The following is an 18,083-nucleotide window of genomic DNA, read 5'->3' as shown; positions in this document are numbered from 1 at the left end:
TAAAACGAGTATAACGGGTTAACGACCGAGTTGGCTCAACAACTAACAAGAGTGGTTAGTGGTACATGCATGTTGTAAACTACTCGTACCTCGTCTGTCCCTTAATATTTGACCCATCCTCAATCTCTCTATTTAGTGTGGATTACAAAGGAAATAGTAGCATACACAATTCGCCAACTCTAAATTAGGCACAATGTCAATTTCACTATTTAAAAATCACTAAATAGATACGATTGGTTTATAATCCGAATTATTTGACTTAAAATACACTTTGCCTTAAAAAGGGTCGGGTTCATTTTGAAAGAATAAAGGATCAATATTTGACTTGTCTAGACTCTAAATTCACAACGATAGTAAATCTAACGATCGTGTTCGCCATCTAAAATCATGACATGCCACTATTCGATGACCATTCAAGCCCAACTTTGGACATGTTTTTTCTCACCCGCATAACGGGGGCCCCAAAAATTAGGGCCCATAATTTATTTTTTTTTAAAAAAAAAACCGCTGACTCATTAAAAATAAATCATAACTTACCATTTCACCTTCTTCCCCGTAATAGACCACCATTTTCAACCTAAAACCCAAAAATTCATCCTAAATCTTTGGCTGTGCCTTTTAATTTTCAAACAAAGAATGTTAGAAGGATGATATTTTTTTAATAAAAAGTTTTTATTTGTTGTTTTATTGAATTATTATTAAACTTAGTAATACGATGAACATTTTCCTCTATAATTTGTAGTATTGTACTAAAAAAAAGGCATTTTATAATAATAATATTTTTAACCTTTTAAAAATAGTCCTTTAAAAAATTAAGGGCCCGATTTTTTATAATTAGAACAGGGCCACCGAATTGCTGAAGACGGCCCTGTGACCATTCCACCACCAAGCTATGTTTGGCAAAACTAGCGATAGAGGGTAGCGGGTAGCTGTCAACAAGTAGCGGGTGAAGGTTAGCTGTCAAAGCAGCTGTTGATAGTATGAGTGTTTGGTAAATTTAGCGGTTGGATTATGTAATAATAATAAAATTTATTAATTAAATAATTAATTTATTATAAAATCGGTAAATAAAAATCATAATAATAAAGGCCCTAATAATAATAATAATAATATGAAAAATTACATAGGTACTAGAATAAAAAAAAGAATACATTTATCCTCATCATAAAAAACAACAACAATAATAATAATAATAATAATAATAATAATATAAAATAAAAAAACAACAAAGCAATTTGATAAAAGAGAATACTAGTGTTTCTTATAATAATCGACGTCTCTCATTTCTCGCCTTCCATAAAGCAACTGCTATTTTGTCACGAATGATTTTCATTTCAGTGCAACTTTCTATGCAATTTTGACCTTGGGGGAGTAACACAGACATCATAAAGCTCACGTGAAGGTATAAAATTAAGATAATCCTCTAACACTCGAAAAAGGGGATCTTCTGGAGAATTTATTCGAATATAGTTATGTAGTGCAAATGTTGCAACCACAATCCGTATTTGTGCCTCAATGCTAAATTGTGGCATACTTCTTATATCTTCCACCTTTGCTTCAAAACTTCGAAACATCTCTCAATGCAACTTCGAAGAGATGAGTGCCAACGATTAAAAGTTTCACGCTCATTTTTTGGAGGCTCGTTTTCAAATTGTGACTTATGGTATCTTGTCTTTGGATATGGTACAAGATAACCTTTTCGATCTGGATACCCTTTGTCGGCCAAATAGTATGTACCCATCACAAATTCACAATATAAATAATATTAACATAGACTACCTAATTAATTACCTAAAGATAATATATAATATAATTTAAAAGAATTATCCACACCTTTAGGCGGTTTAGGAAACTTAAAAGCTGAAGATTCAATTGCATGAAGAAATACACGAGTATCATTCGCGGAACCTTCCCAACCCTCTGATATAAACGTGAAACACATATCAAAATCACAGGCAGCTAATACATTAAATGTAGGAATTCCTTTTCTTCCTCTATAAGGCATTTGTAGAGCCTCTAGTATACACGCCTCTATATGTGTACCATTAATACATCCAATACAATCCTGAAATACAATCAATATTAGTCTTTCATATCAAAACTTTACATAATTTAATGATAACACTACAACAACAAACAAACAAAAAAAAAAAAAAAAAAAGAGAGAGAGAGAGAGAAATTACCTTAAAATAAGGCATATATCGTGCATCTGTTGTTATTTTTGCCGACACACGTGTAGTAAAAGTTGGATCATATGGTCTTATAATATCATATGCAAGCCCCTTGAATTTTCGACAAGAAATTGAATTGAGGACATCATGAATTGTCTTACTTATGATTTCACCAGAACGTTGAAAACACTCACCAAGAACTCTATTTGAGGCACCTTGAGCAATTGCATATAAAAAAATGCCAACTTTCTCGTGAATATACATATTACAACTAGATTTCAGTCCATATTTCGATGATAGATCATTACATAATCTTAAAAATAATTGTGGCTCCATTCTAAATGCATTGACACATCGAATAGGATTGCCAATCAACATTTCTTTTACCCACATCTCTTCTGTTAGAATTGAAGTCATGCATGGTTCTTTGTATATGTATTTATAAAAATATGTAGACATCAAATATATTGTAAATGCAATTGCAATCCAAAGTTTGCGCATTCTTTCCTCATCAATATCCATATTAATAACAAACCTGCCAATTAAGTCATGAATATAACTATCATAAAAAATATTGAAAAATTTCTCTAGGAAAAACATACATAACACAAATAATCCAAATATTTCACATAGAACAAATCTCCATTTTATTTTACCACTAGAGCAAACAAAACATTTTTTTTTTCTAAACTAGTCCTAGTTATTACCCTTAATATATAGATATTCTAACCACTTAGCTCTGCTATCATCATCCTCCATACTAAAAAAAATCTCTCTTTTAGTTGCATCTCCAATGATAGTAGTAGCAAAGCACCAAAACTCACTATGTTTCTCCAAATACTCATTTTCCACCATACGACTTATGGTATTCATTGCTGCAGAAATCGTGGACACATTTGATGTACTACTTTAACTAATTTGTTTAACACATTCTGTCATTTCAATAATTCCCTTAGATATCATTGCAGATCCTGCTGATTGCCTTCTTGTACGTTTCACTTGACCACTATTAGACTTTAATGGAGGCTGCTTTTGAATCTTACTAGAAGAACGAGTGTCATTGTTTACAGCTTCACTAGTCACTTGTGATGACCTACTTCCCGAACTACCTAAGTTAGCATCATTACATGCTTGCTCTATAAAATGTTGAAAAAAATTCCCCTCATCGTTAAGTAAATCTTGAGCATATTGGTCACTTGGAAATTAGGTATCGCCACCATCATTATTAATGTTCCCTTCCTCTAAATTTTCATTTTGTATGGTAAGATCTTCAACGTGGTCTACTGAGGGCACATAAACATTCTCTCCTGTTGCATAAGAATATCCAAACAACTATTCCCACTTTTGTTCAAGCTCCAAGTTTACACCCCTTAGTCGAAACTTTTGGAAATCTGAATTTTCCTACATTAAATTATTATAAAAATTAAAATGTTATTAAAAATAATTTCATACTATAATTGTTAATATGAAGATTATATAATAAATTAAATTGTGAATTATACACACCTTGATTTTTCTTTGCCATCATTCATTTGTAGCGTTAATTTTTCCCGACTCTGGATCCCATCCTATACCAGTCTCTAATTGTTTTAAGTTTTTCCAAAGATGCCAATCTTTTCTCATTGTATCATATTTGTTCTTGCAAGTATTTGGATTACTTAATTCAAGACCAATTTTTTGTTCGACATCCGTTTGAATTTCCTTCCACCTAAAAAACTGTGCCTTCCCATTTTCCTTTATAAATGCACCACAAACATCACAAGGGTGATTGAATCCTCGTCACTCCACTTAAAACTACAGCCCCGTGTTTCCTTTGTTATTCTTTTTTTACTCGATGATGAGGCCATCTAACCACCAAGCACATAAAATCATCAATTCAACCAAGTATTAACAAAATAGCACATACACCACATATTTTAAACTCAATAACAAATATTTAATACTTTCTGATTTTTGCAACTCTGATTTCAATTTATAGGTAAGGCCTAGCATATAAGAATAATAGGCATTACAAGCTTGTTTTGTTTGACCATAAATTCTAAGATACGAGGTCAGAACATAGGAGTAAATCAACCATTAGAATAATCACTTCTAAAACCTTGAAGAGCTATGACCGACAAATCGATAATTACAAAGACCATATATTGAAAAAAAATTAGCATAATCTTGAATAATTGGTAGTGGCAAAAACAAATCTAATAATAATTATAACACTCGAAATTATGGGATTAAATTCTATCAAAATTTCACCAAAGGCTCTAATTTATCATCTTGTGTAAATTACATAAACATATCTAATTCCGAATACCCAAAAGACGAATTAAAGAATACAAAATCATATCATAAATTCAAAAAAAAAAATTCTCAAAATAAAAAAATAAAAATTCAAAGAAACAAGGGATATATTTAAGGAGAGAATTCTTACTTGAACAATGATAAATTGATAATTGGTAATCAAGAGAACTTTGATGATGGAATCAGAGTCTCAATTCCCTCTAGGTTTTCTCCTTGGGAAGGTTTTTTGTTCCCTCTAGGGTTTCTCCCTGGGGAGGGTTTTTCTAGCCTCCATTGCTAGATTTTCTTTACGTTTTTTTGAAGGTTTTCCTTCAATCTTCTCCTTCTCTCTCTTTTTCTTCCATCTCTTTTCTTCTGGTCTCAATTGTAAATTTTTGTAAGGGGCTTCCACCGGTGTTTTTATCGGTGGTGAGTGATATATCCAATTTATATAGTGTTTTACCCCCGTCCCACGGTCATAATTAGTGGTGTTTTTGGTTCTTTAGAGCCACTTTTATTACTAATTTGTGTTTTCTAGTGTTTGCGTAGTTTTAGTTGTACTTTACAGGAAATTGCACTTTTGGAGCATTTTCCCAGATTTTTATGGATCAACTACGGAGGCTAGAAGGACACGGCCACTCTTGAAGCCCAGGATCGGTAGGAGCCGATGATTAAGGGCTCGGTATGAGACACCGGGGCTATTGGATCGATTAATCAAGACCCGATGAGGAAACTTAGATTGGGCCGAGGAATTTAGCCCAATCGAAATCCAAGCCTCGAAGAAGAAAGCCGGCCCGATCGGGCAAGCATACGCCCGATCGGGCGGCTGCGCGCATAAAGACCCTCAAGGGAGAGCCGCGCCCGATCGGGTGAGCGTAAGCTCGATCGGGCGCAGCATACCAGCAGCGGGCAAGGCAAAAAGGCGGGCCCGATCGAGCGGCCCTTCGCTCGATCGGGCGCGTGTTTTTCTCAGAGCTGATTAGATTAGTTTTAATTTTTGTTTTGAGGGATGTCTTAAGTACGAATTATGTACGTAATTTTCGGGGACTTTTCTTCTTTAGATTTTCTCTCTCTACTTAGGATATTTCTCTCTCTTAAATTCTCTCTCAACTTTTGTTCTTAATTACTTTCATTAATCCAGATTTCTTTTGGTAACAATTTCTTCTCTTTTAATTTCAGCTATTTTATTTACTTCTTTGATTATGCTTTGCTTTATTCATTTGATTAGTTTGGTTATGATGATGCTTGAGTAGTTTTATTTCTAGGGTTTATGGGGATCTAATAAATGATATGAAGTGGTAATTTTGTGATTGTTAATTATCAATGCTTAGTTAATTTCCTATTGATTGATTTAATGCTATGCAATTAGGTTTGGCCAGATTTAATTATATGAGTTTAGTTATATTAATTCGAGATTCGACAGATGAGAATTGATGTTTAGGCTTAGTTTCAATAGGCGGACTAATTTATAAATGGTTAAGTCGAGATTCGACAGATGAGATTTAATACCGGTAAATTAACTCTGTGATTATAATACGTAGCGAAAGCCCTTTATAATCTGATTGGTCAATGCTTGATGATTTCTTATTATGATTTGCCCTGGAATATTGTTTATTAGTGAACCTATGCCCTAGGTCTTTTAATATTTGATTTTCCCCTTACTTTATTTCTTTCAACCTTACTCTTCGTAGTATAGAATTTATTCCCAAAAATATTGGTTACTTAGATAATTTAGATTATAATAATTAATTAGGAGTAGAAAGACTTGTTTCCCTGTGGAGTTCGACCCTACTTCCCTATCTACTTTAGTTAGAGGACTTAGGTATTTACTTTTGATTAGGGGATACGACTTTACCCTGTCAGTGAGCTCCCGAAAAACTGTTTAATTGCTTTCAATAAAGGATCACATCTTATGGTGGTGTTTATTCTATTAGGTTTAATTTATTTGTTTGTTCGTCTGCGAAAGATTGAAGATTCAGTGTTTCACAATCTCCAAAAGTATCTAGAAGACCATATGAGTTTTTTCACCCAAACAGCTATTCTTCCGTGAATCTCAAGCCGAATTAGTGCTAACTCGCATATTGTATTGCTTCGGATGAAGATTTTTATAAAGGCGATCGTTGATTGATAGGCCGTCGTCGAGCCTACCAAAGATAAAATCCTATCTTGGTCTCACTAGCTAATAGCAAGGGTAAGAAAGGGTCGAACCCAAGAGAGGCGTTGAATCAACCACCGAGATACTACCGCTTAAAGTAAGCTAAATGAAGTCAATATTAAGTTGGTTTATGTAACATGAACTAATTCAAATCAACTAAGACTAAGGGGAGATTAACAATATTTAGAGGATTCTAGGGCTCGGGATATACCACTCAACTTCATCACAAATCACAAATAGCATGTAGCAAACAATGGTAAATTAAGGGGATAATATAGGGGAAGTCATCCTAAGCACCCAACTACTCTCTCAAGCTAGAGGGATTACTTAAATCATGAATACAACCTACTCTCGTGGTTACAAAGCATAAAACAAGTATTAAAGCATAATCACGATGACAAAAACATTCCCTTGATTGGAAATTCCTATTCTCATGGCATTTCAAGTCAATTAAGAATAAGGGAGCTAACTCAAGTTCATCTCTCGATCCTTCGTTGAGAAAGCTTGGATAATAGTTCTAGCAATGGCCATATACAAGAACTAAGCAATTAAACCACTTAAGCTCAACTAATTAACACCCAACAATTACCAAATTAACACATGCAACAAGTAATTAGTGGCTACATTGAGGGTTTTACCCAAACCCTAGAAAATTAGACTACTCACAATCCATGGAGATTAAGCAATTAAGGTTTTCAAGCTACTCATGAACAAGATTCAAACTAAAGATTAAGCTAATTAACAATCTAAGCATACAAGAATTAAGCAAATAATTAACAATCAAAGCAATTAAAATGGAAGAGAAGAGTAAGAAATGTAACTAGAAGCTTCAACTTTGAATAACAATGGTGGAACTTGTCTTCTACAATGATTGAGATTGAAATTTCCAAGCTAATAATTAAAATCTAACTAATGTTTGAGAGTGTTTGTGTTTCTAAGATTACAAACTAAGAGAAAGCTCTAAAAACTTGGATGCCCGTACAAAAGAACTAAGGGGAGTATTTATATGACCCCCAAATAAAAAGGACGGAGAAAACAAGAGTCGGGCTCGTCTGCAGGTCAGCACGGACGTGCCAGGCTCGACACGGACGTGCAGCTTAAGATGCACGGACGTGCCACCTAGTGCACGGCCGTGCAGAGCAAGGCAGAGGGCTTGAGTTGATCTGGGCAAGTCGCACGGACGTGCAGACTCCTGCACGGACGTGCTTGGGGTGATGCATGGACGTGCTGCATTATTGCACGTCCGTGCAGGCTCTGGCAGAAGGGTGGTGCTTGCTGGAACACCCCTGCACGGACGTGCAGGATGTGGCACGACCGTGCAAGGTCACTTAGGCCCTTTTCTTTACCTTTTCTTCGGTTTTGATCCTTTGTCTCAGCTTCTAACCTCGGTTTATCATCCATATGCTCCAAAATGGTCGTATTTGGACCTAAGAACTCAACAAAAACACTAACAACCCGTGAAGCAAAGGATTCACACAAAAATGCACGATAATAGAGTAAAAGTGAACCAAAATACCAATTTGTCAAGTAAACAAGGTTCAAAATGGCCCTAAAATCATATTGAATAACAAGTTATCATTGATCGAATCTGCGATGTAACTAGTTCTAAGGTGAATTGTATTTGTATTGGGATTTTAGATTTCCTCGGAATTGTTTGTAAGTGCCGTTTGGCTATCTTTCATTAATGAAATCATTTTCTTCTCGTCAAAAAAAAAAAACTTTGATGATGGAGGAATTTGATAGGAGATGAAACTTTGATGATGGAGGAATTTGGATGAGAAATTTAAAAAGATGTTTGACGTGATGAATAAGAAAAAGTCAGAGATTTACATGCACCGCTACTTTTGTGGGTGAAACGCTTGTTATCCTAACGTTTGTGAAAATCTATCCAACCACTACCTCTATCATTAACCGCTACTTACACTGCTACCTTGCCAAACACTATTAATTATACCTACTAGTGTTTTGACCTAGTCAAAACGCTACCCGATACTCAAAACGCTACCACCAAACAGGTACCAACTCTCCCTTTTTACCACCAAACAAATCCATTGCACAAGTTGCAACCACATCTACGCAATTTTAATTGAGTTAGCTTTGTATTTTTACTTCATGTATTATTATTCAAGTATCGTAGTTTGTAACAATTTTAAGATTCTAGAATTGTGGCTTTTTAGTTTATTTGGATCCAAATCTATATAATCTAATTTGGTTTGAAAATCAGAATTTTGAAAATATTTAAATCCAATCTAATATTTTGACCCAAATTACTAATTTGGTTTGGATTAAATTGAATTTCTATTTTTTTTTTATCTGATTAGAGGACACTTATAGCCTTCCAGGATTCATCTATCGGGTCCAATATGATGAAGTGTTGGTTGAATACTTGAATGTCAATGGAATGGCAGTATGATGGTTGAAATAGAGGTTGAGAAGAAGAAATGGAGAAAATAGAGACTTTCAATGAAAGAATGTGTTTAACATGCGATAGTCAATGCCAAAACTAGGGTCAATGGCTAAAATCCGGGCAAAAACTAAAAAAATTCCTATGCACAAAGTACCACACTTTTTTTTAGAAAGGTGTTGTTTTATCATATATGGAGTAACCAATTACAAAGTGTTTTCTAACAAAATTTTCATGAAATATAATGTACCCATGTTAATACATGAGATATGTTATTCGCGAAAGAAAATAATACAAAATTAAAATGTTCGTTGGTAGTTTTTAGAGAAAATATATAGGATTTGAGTATTGATGTTTCGAAGGATAGTGGTGAAGTATTTAAAAAAAAAACGGTTAAATTATACGAGTAATATAGATTTATTTATCTTCCGTTTGTACATTTATCCACAATTTTTACTTTTTATATACACCCGAGTGTATCTATTCTGGAGGCCGAAGCCTATCCGTTTATCATCACCCACCTCCGCATGTCTTAAACGAGGAGTGACCAAGTGAGGGAAGAGAGTGTGACTCAAAATCAAACAACATGGCTTCTTCAAATCCAGCAGAGAAGATCACCAAATGTGAGTTACCCAATCCATTGTCAATTTTCCCAATTATCTCACCATCTTTCAGTCCTCAACAATTCTTCTTCAAACCCACTTCAACTGCAGTTCTTGCATTCTCTCCTGTTGAAATTCTTCACAATTTTCACAAAACAATAGCTTCAAATGCCGATAAATTCCTCCAATTTCTTCACTTTTCTGCTTCCCAGAACCCCCTTTTCAATAATCTCCTCAAATTCTCTTCCCATCTCCAGAATTTCTCTCAGGTAAAGTCAATGCTGTCTCTAATTTTTATTTTAGATTGTATGTATGTTAATTATGATTAATTTTCTGCAATTTTTGTTTGTTTTTAATTGATTATTCTATTCATGTTGATTAATTGAATGTTATTCCTTGGTGGGTTTATTTTGTTTTTCCTGAATTTGATTCAATATTTTTTTTTTTTTTGAGGAACATTGTTAATGAGTGAAGTTACATACACAAAAAACCTAACATTTATATAGAATCTGCTGTTTGCAGTCAAAAATGCTTCATATAGCGCGGCTCGGATCGTATTTTGAATTCCTCCTTAAGGACCTAACAATTGTGTGCTTAGCAGATTTAATGTAAACTGTAGGTGAGTGCAAAGATTAGATTTTCCTGAGTGGATTCTAGTGGAAAATGTCTTTGAATTGCCTGAAAAAGTACGAAGTATTTCTGTTAGTTAGTTGGGTACAATGTGTTTGAAGAATCTTTGATAGAGGTAAATAAGATTTTGAAATGTTCATGTTTTAGTGAAGCAATTGGCAATTGTTGGGAACCTAAGATAAAGAGTTTGTTGGCGAAATTTTGAGAACGAGTGGTTGAGTGGTTCAATGTCATAGGATTGAGGGCTCCTCCCTCAGGACACTCCCAGACTTCCTTGAAGAGAATGAGAATGAATTGATGTGAACAAAAATTTTATGTTAGCTAATGCGCTTTTCATTAGTATATGTAAACTTATGCTCTATCCTAATTTTAGTAAAGGTTGAAGGAGAAGTGTGCTGAATTATAGCATTCTTTGGTGAAGTGTGGAAGATGATTTACGCTATGTTTGGATAGTGAGAAATGGAGGGAAAGGAAGAGAAGAGAAATGGAGGGATGCATCCTCCCTTGTTTGGATATCTAATGTATGGAGGGAAAGGGAAGGAAAATGGAAGGTCTCCTTCTCCTTCTCCCTCCCCTCACCTCCCTTTCCCTTCCCTCTTTTTCCCTCCCCTCCCCTCCCTTTCCCTTCACTATTGTTATCTAAACATAGTGTTAGTTTGCAATTAGGTGGTGCATTTAGAAACCAAACGGATTTTCGAGGAAATAGCATTGGAAGCTTCCCTATTAATGTTTTAAGTTCCTTAAATTATGCTTTTATTGCTGAGTTAAGTAGGATCCTTCGATCGATTTTTTTTTTCATTATAATCCTTTATATATATATATATATATATATATATATATATATATATATATATAGGGGAGGGATCTAGTGAGACCACCCCCTTTATGTGAAACCACCTTACAATTTTGCTCATTTGTCAAATGAGCAAAAATTATTTGTTCATTTATCAAATGAGGAAAAAAAGAATTTGCTCATTTGACAGATGAGCAAAAAATATTTGCTCATTCGACAGATGAGCAAAAAAATGTTTGCTCATTCGACAAATGAACAAAATTGTACAGTGGTCTCACGTATGGGGTGTGGTCTCACATGATCCCATTTCTATATATATATATATATATATATATATATATATATATATATATATATATATATATATATATATATATATATATATTGCTTCATAGCTTGAGGGCATGAACTTTTAGTCCTTATATGGACATCCCTTTGGTTTCTTTTTGATATAGTTCTTATCTTGGCTTCTTATATCTGTAGATAACTTGCTTCATGATAGCTCTAGGGCATAAATTTTTTTGTCCTTAGCACTTCTTATGTTTAAGAGTGACACCCCTTGTGTCTGCTATATAAAAATAACTAAAATTAGCATTATAGTGTTCTTCTAACAGTGACAAGGGTATTAGTCATACAACTATGGTGCAATAATCTGAAAGAATATCTGAGAAAAGTAGGAATAAGCTGGGTGTATTATCAAAAGTTGATTTTTAATAGAATCAAAATAATACATTAATACTCTTTGGTTGTAGAAGTATTCCTGGAAGTGAATTGAACAAAAGTCATACTCCACTAGTTAGGTGCACTTTATATTTTTTCTATCAGATCATGGTGACAGTGTATAAAAATCAAAATAAGTTTGCAAGATTAATCCGTATTATGTAAAAAGTTCTCCAGGAAAGGAAACTGGGAAACTGCTATGGGAAGCTATACCTTCAGCCTTTTACAATGTCACAGTCAAGTTACAGTGGGGCCTAGAATTACAAATCTGTGTACTCTCTTTGGCTGACTCCCCCCATTATAGAGTTAGGGACTTAGGGGCAGGGCTTTTTCCTTCTATTTCTCACCCCCTCCAATAAGAAGATACAATATAGATGCAGTTGTCGTCGTTGTTGTGTTGATCATCTATCACAAAAACAACAAAACCAAAACCTTATTCCCAAAAGGATGGAGTTGGCTGCATGACGAATCTCCTTGGCCTTCAGGAGTCATTCAAGCACAATTTACAAAGAAAGAAGCAATGATGCTGACAGTTTCCTTTCTGTCTAATGCCCCTCCACTTCTTGTTTTCGTGTTCTGGCTCTGCTAGTTGGACTCTGATGTGTAAGGTCATATTCTTGAAATAAATTGTGTTATCCACTTCTTTCAAAGCTGTTCCTTACATGGGGTAAAAAGAGCAACCTTACTGGTGTATTTTCTATGCAACTCTAAAGGTGATGCTTTTCATTAGCTTTGGATGGTCTTGAAGAGTAAGGGCGGAGAGGGGATTGGATATCTGGCATTATACATAACGTAGGTTAAGGATTTGGTAAAAATTTGGGAGTTTGGTGAAGTACTTTTTGTGTTTTAAGGCTTAAGATTTACCCTATATTCAAAATGATCAACTGAACTCTTTGTTTCAGGTTCACTGGAGAAGCCATAGGAATCTAAATTCTCTGTCAAGTCACAACTTTGCCGCTGTTTTACCTGGTGACTCGGTTGCAGGATTAGTGGTTGCAAATGGCATTTCGAACTTTCTGAATATCTACAATACATTGTTAGTTGTCAGGCTTGTTTTGACATGGTTCCCAAGTGCTCCTTCCCAAATAGTTAGTCCCCTCAGGTATGCCTGCTATGATATGTGTAGTATTGATTTCGGTATATTTACATTTTTTTTCAGTTATCTTAGAAAACGCCTTGTATAAATTAACCACAAATTCTTGATTCTCAGCACCCTGTGTGACCCATACTTAAACATATTTCGTGGACTTATCCCACCAATCGGAGGAACCTTGGATTTGTCGCCCATATTAGCATTCCTTGTTCTGAATGCCTTTACAAGCGCAGCTGCTGCACTTCCTGCTGAACTTCCACCAGCCATGGGTTCTCAAGAAGGTTCTAACCAGCCAGGGTTATCAGATCTTACCGCCTCACAGAAGAAGTGGCAGAAAAGAATTCAGAGTAAGAGTTTGAGTACTTCTGATCGTCCCAATTAATACATGGTACAATTTTCCACAGCCACCTATATCTACTAAGATGGTACTTATGGCAAGCATCCGTAGAGTTCTGCTTGATGAGAAGCTCTTTTGTTGTTATATTGCGGCATTTGGTGGAATTTTAAATTTACTTTTGCAAGATTAAATTCCGTACTAGTTTTTTTTTCTGTATATTACACGCACTAGATATCTTTTAGTCAGTAACTTTACCTGTAATTTCAATTTCTCTCAAACTGTTTTTGTAACATTCTTCTATCAACATATTGACTGAGCTAGCTATGGTATGTGCCCTGGTAACGGTATTAGACCTATATGCACTAAACAGTGGTCTGTGAAAGTGCTAGATAGAGCAGGCAGGAATCTGATTCCAATCTAAAGCCATGAATATTTGAAAACTGTGTCAGACCTGCTGACTGCTAATTCAATCTTCTTGAATAAGCTCTAAAGAATACAAAACTCTGGAAGGGTTCTTCCAGTAAAAAAGTTATGTAGACTCAAGTCTGTGTCCTCTTTATCTGATGGGGACAGCGGAGGAGGCCCGTAGGCCGTGGCCTATGGTGTTGGGCCTGGCTGTACTCTTTTTTCACGGTGGAGAGTTGAGATGGGCCTGGTATAGTCAGGTGCCAAATCTTACCATGTATGACGTATATACTAAATTATAATATAATTTCATTAGAATTGAACAAATATTCTAACCTTTCCTTTTGTAAAGGAGTTTTAGGCCACTATTAAGGTAGCACAACATGAGCATATATTCCCAACTTTGAGGGGTGGCTTTCACAGAAGAAAAAAAAACACTAGCATTTCTGAATATGGAGACTACCACTGCTGTAAGCAGAAGCAGCAGGACTTCTTCATATGAGAGACTTCTAGCTATCATCTTCACCATAGTGGCTGTGATCTCTCCTCTATATATCGATCAAAGAACCGACAGTGATCTGGAAGAAGAAGAAGAAACATTCAACTTTGCGTTTCTCCTGCCTCTCCTGCTCCTGGTTGTGATTTTGGCCATATCTGTCTCCTGCTACCTAGATCAGAACAGGTTCGATCCTTACTGGATTCACAGAGTTGGGGGTTCTTCAGGTGGGATAATACTCATCCTTACAATTCTTCTTCTAGTTTTGAAGTACAAGTCATGAAATTGCTTCCCAGTAAAAGGAGATTCTTTTTTATTTCTTTTTTAACTTTTCTAATGTAGTTATCAGCTTCATATTTGTTCAAATGTTATTAGTCGTTGTATGTTATTCAAGGGCAGCTTGATTCAGTGAGTTCTTATGTTTCTTGTATCTGGGCTTACTCTAATAGTCTAATACTATAACTTATGAAGTGTAACTTATTATCTTACTAACTCCCTCCCGACGAAGGCAAGTAGGGGCTTTAGTTGATTAAGATCTTTATTTGTCTATGTGCATACTAGTTCAAGAAGCTCAAAGTCTTTTCATCAGCAAGCTCTTTAGTGCTTCGGGAAGGGGTTGTGGCATTTTGTGCTGCAACCGAACTAGAGCTAAGAATTCATGGGAAATTGATTTTAGCACACCATAAATTGATCTTGGCACACCCCTATGTGAGACATCGTAGAAAAATATGCTTTCACATAAAATGTGTGCATAAATCAATTATGGTGTGCCAAAATCATTTCCCGAATTCATGGTGTTTTTTTTTTTTGACGGGATGGTGTTCTTGATTCTTATGGTTTCACTCCCAAAGCTATTGTATACAAAACTGTTTTTCTTTCCAAATAAAAATACTAATCAGACAACCACATAGCCATTAAAATAGCATTCCAGGTGACGCCTTAGATGTTCTTGCTCCTTGGAAAAAAATGCCAAAAACAGGACGTATATATTTAACTGATTGAACCTTACAGAGTAATCATTAGAGTTTAACGTAGTAAATAATGAATTTTGCCAAAGACAAGGCACAAGGAGAACTTAGAGATAGATCAGGGTTTCTCAAATCATAATATGCAATTCTTACGTTCTCTTGTCTTCGTGAATTGTAACATACTCCGATCAATTGACAGTACAATCTCTCACCCTCCAACCCCCCCCCCCCCAAATTCCCCAACTTAAACCAATCAGTATAATCGAAATGGCAAACGTCAAAAGAATTACTATCATATGCCGAAAGCAAATCCAATAACAGCCAAAACTTCTAGAATAGAGTTCAACAAATGGTAAGACTGAAACCTACCTTCAGCACTGTTACATTCATCATTGGCACCACTGAAGCAACCCGGTCTACTTACTTTAGCCTCACCGTTCTCAAGAACAAAGCTACTATTAGATTTACCATTGCTAAAGAGCACGCAATAGAAATATGGCCCCCCACCAACGGATCCACTAACTGCAGCCCCAACTTCAGTGTGGTTCTTACTGTAGAGAACGTTCAGGCTTTTGCATTCCTTTATTAGTATCTCTGAGAGTGCTTTTTCAGGCTCAAGATATTTAAACTCACAGCCCAGGAAGCGCCCCGTAATTTGAGTCAGGGATGCAGGCTCCACGTTGCAATTGGGAGCAAATGTCTCTGCAAAATCAGAATCCTCAGACTTCTTGGCTTTAGGTCCACCTACGTCGCCACAATCTCCATCAGAAGCTTTTATGTATTGCAAAGCGATGCATGCCAACCCTGGATTGCTGTAGAGGGCTGATAAATTGTGTGCAGTTCTATTATCATTCAGTAATTTTACAAGCTCGTCAGCTGGATTTTTTGTCACTTCACCTGTTAATAATTTGTTTAAGAACTTTAGTAATACAAAGTGTAAACACCGAAATTCAACTGCATATTATAAAGGGAGGACGTCAATCATTTTGATCTTTCAGAAAGTCGGTCATTTTTCTTGAATGTCAAAAGGAAATTGGAACGATTGATAACTAGCTCTTGGTTCAAGTCTGAGCCTCTCTCCAATACCAGTCTTACTTTCGAGGAGGATTATTCAGGTCCTTAATGCCTACCGGTGTCACTGTCACCAGAAGTTTTTCTTTCCACTGAAGCCCTCAATTCTCATTAATGCAAAACCTTTTTTAATGCTCGTAGGTGATTTCTTTCAATTTCCGCCTTCAATCCAACAATAGCTTGAAATTACTAACATTTTGTCTTACAGACATTTTTCATAATTCCAAACCCTTAACTCAGTTCAAGGCCATAAGCCACACAATTTTCCAATCCTTATGTTCAATGTTGAAAAAATGATTAATCTACTGTCTACATTGGCAAATGCAAACGATGCCCTTACAATTACATGTATACTAGAAAAACCATCAAAAGAAATTCAACTTTTATTTGCAAATTGCAATTAGTTCATTTGTAAAGCAACTTGTAATAAGCCACTAAAACTAATAATTTCTTAAATTAAACTTAAAACCTTGACAAAACTACCCAAAATTTTCCAACTTTATCATGGAGGGATATTGAGACTTTATCCTACAAAATCATTTGCAAAACATTTTTCTTAATTATCTACTAATTATTATTGAACTGTAGCACGGATTAATACTAAAGTTTAGAGCTTTTTCTTTTTTTTTTTTTTAACTTTAATTTATTTTTTATTTATAGCAAGGAAATTAGCATTTAACAACATACCCATTTCATCAAAATTATGAAATTTAATAAAACAGTATAAGTTCATTAAGGATCTCAGCAATACTTCCAACCCAGCTAAAAAATATCCACAATCTAACAGTAAATCAAATAAATTAAACAAAAATATACAAGAAAAATAATTAGATCCCAGATTCAATATACAAATAGCAGAGATTAGAAAAGATGGTGAAAAACTAAGAAGAAAGCATTTTTAATAACTCAAAGATGAGAAATTAATAATGCGATGAAGATTGAGAAGACAACTTACTTTGGGTATCAAGAGCATAAGCTGAGAACAAGAAAAGAGAAGTAAGTGTAAGCCATAGAATACTCTGCTTCACCATTGTAGGTTGTGAGTTGGGTTTTCAGAAGCAGGGGAAGTGGAATAAGAAGGGGTTGCGTAGTGAAGCTTCCGACACCAACAATCCGACAAAGTATGAGTTATAAAATCGACTCTTCATATTAAATCGGTTGGACGATGTTTTTTCATAACAATTGGGACCATATTATTAATTAAGAAAATACAAGTTAGTCGGTTTAGTAAGGGGTGATAATAATAACGAAAATTTTTAAATTATCACCTGAAAATGATACTTTTTTTTTCAAAATAATCATCCCTTTAATTTTTTTATTTACATTTTAAATTAAAAAATTATCCAGGTTTTAAGAGCGATTTCCATGAATAATGTGAGAAGAGAACAAAATTCCATAAATACGCTACATTTTAATAAAATTCACGACGTACTGGCCATGTCAGCAAGCGTAATTATTAATTTTTTGCCAAATTTAAAACAAAACCGCTAATTGAATTAGCGGTTTCATATAATGTAAAACCGCTAATTGAATTAGCGGTTTCATATAATGTAAAACCGCTAATTGAATTAGCGGTTTTATGTACTGTAATATTGATTAGCTTGCTTGAGTAAGTGGTTGAACAAATAAACTGCTAATTGAATTAGCGGTTTAGTTTAATGAACCGCTATTAGCGGTTTTAAACTTTTTTTTTATTAAATATCAGGTTTACAAAAGATGACGTGGACAGTACGCCGGGAATTTTATTAAAATGTAACGTATTTATGGAATTTTATTCTCTTATAACATTATCTATGGAAATCGCTCAGATTTCAACCTTTTAAAAAATTTCGGTGGCTTTTTCTTTGTGGGCCCACCTAACTTAATTCCCCCAATTTTTTTCTTCTTTTCTTTCGATTTCACATTTCACCCTTATAGCAATTCCATTGAACTAAACCAAACCTTTCCCTCGTTCAATCTCTGAA

At 34.9% G+C, this 18,083-nt stretch overlaps 2 protein-coding genes across 2 annotated transcripts; one reads left to right on the top strand and one right to left on the bottom strand.

Annotated features, from left to right (window-relative positions):
* The first annotated feature begins 9,563 nt into the window (after positions 1-9,563).
* On the top strand, positions 9,564-13,537 carry LOC145591477 (ylmG homolog protein 2, chloroplastic-like). Its single transcript, XM_081647939.1, has 3 exons — positions 9,564-9,875; positions 12,652-12,851; positions 12,960-13,537. The coding sequence occupies exons 1-3, from the start codon at positions 9,591-9,593 to the stop codon at positions 13,222-13,224; spliced, it is 750 nt and encodes a 249-aa protein (XP_081504065.1). The 5' UTR covers positions 9,564-9,590; the 3' UTR covers positions 13,225-13,537.
* A 1,499-nt stretch (positions 13,538-15,036) lies between these two features.
* LOC145591478 (uncharacterized) lies at positions 15,037-17,243 on the bottom strand. The gene is made up of 2 exons (XM_081647940.1): positions 17,075-17,243; positions 15,037-15,945 (listed from the first exon to the last, which is right to left on the bottom strand). The coding sequence occupies exons 1-2, from the start codon at positions 17,148-17,150 to the stop codon at positions 15,341-15,343; spliced, it is 681 nt and encodes a 226-aa protein (XP_081504066.1). The 5' UTR covers positions 17,151-17,243; the 3' UTR covers positions 15,037-15,340.
* Positions 17,244-18,083: the final 840 nt, after the last annotated feature.

Source organism: Chenopodium album, chromosome 18 (assembly GCF_948465745.1).
Source record: "Chenopodium album chromosome 18, dcCheAlbu1.1, whole genome shotgun sequence".
NCBI classification, from domain to species: domain Eukaryota; kingdom Viridiplantae; phylum Streptophyta; class Magnoliopsida; order Caryophyllales; family Amaranthaceae; genus Chenopodium; species Chenopodium album.
This window is presented reverse-complemented; position numbering and strand designations above follow the sequence as displayed.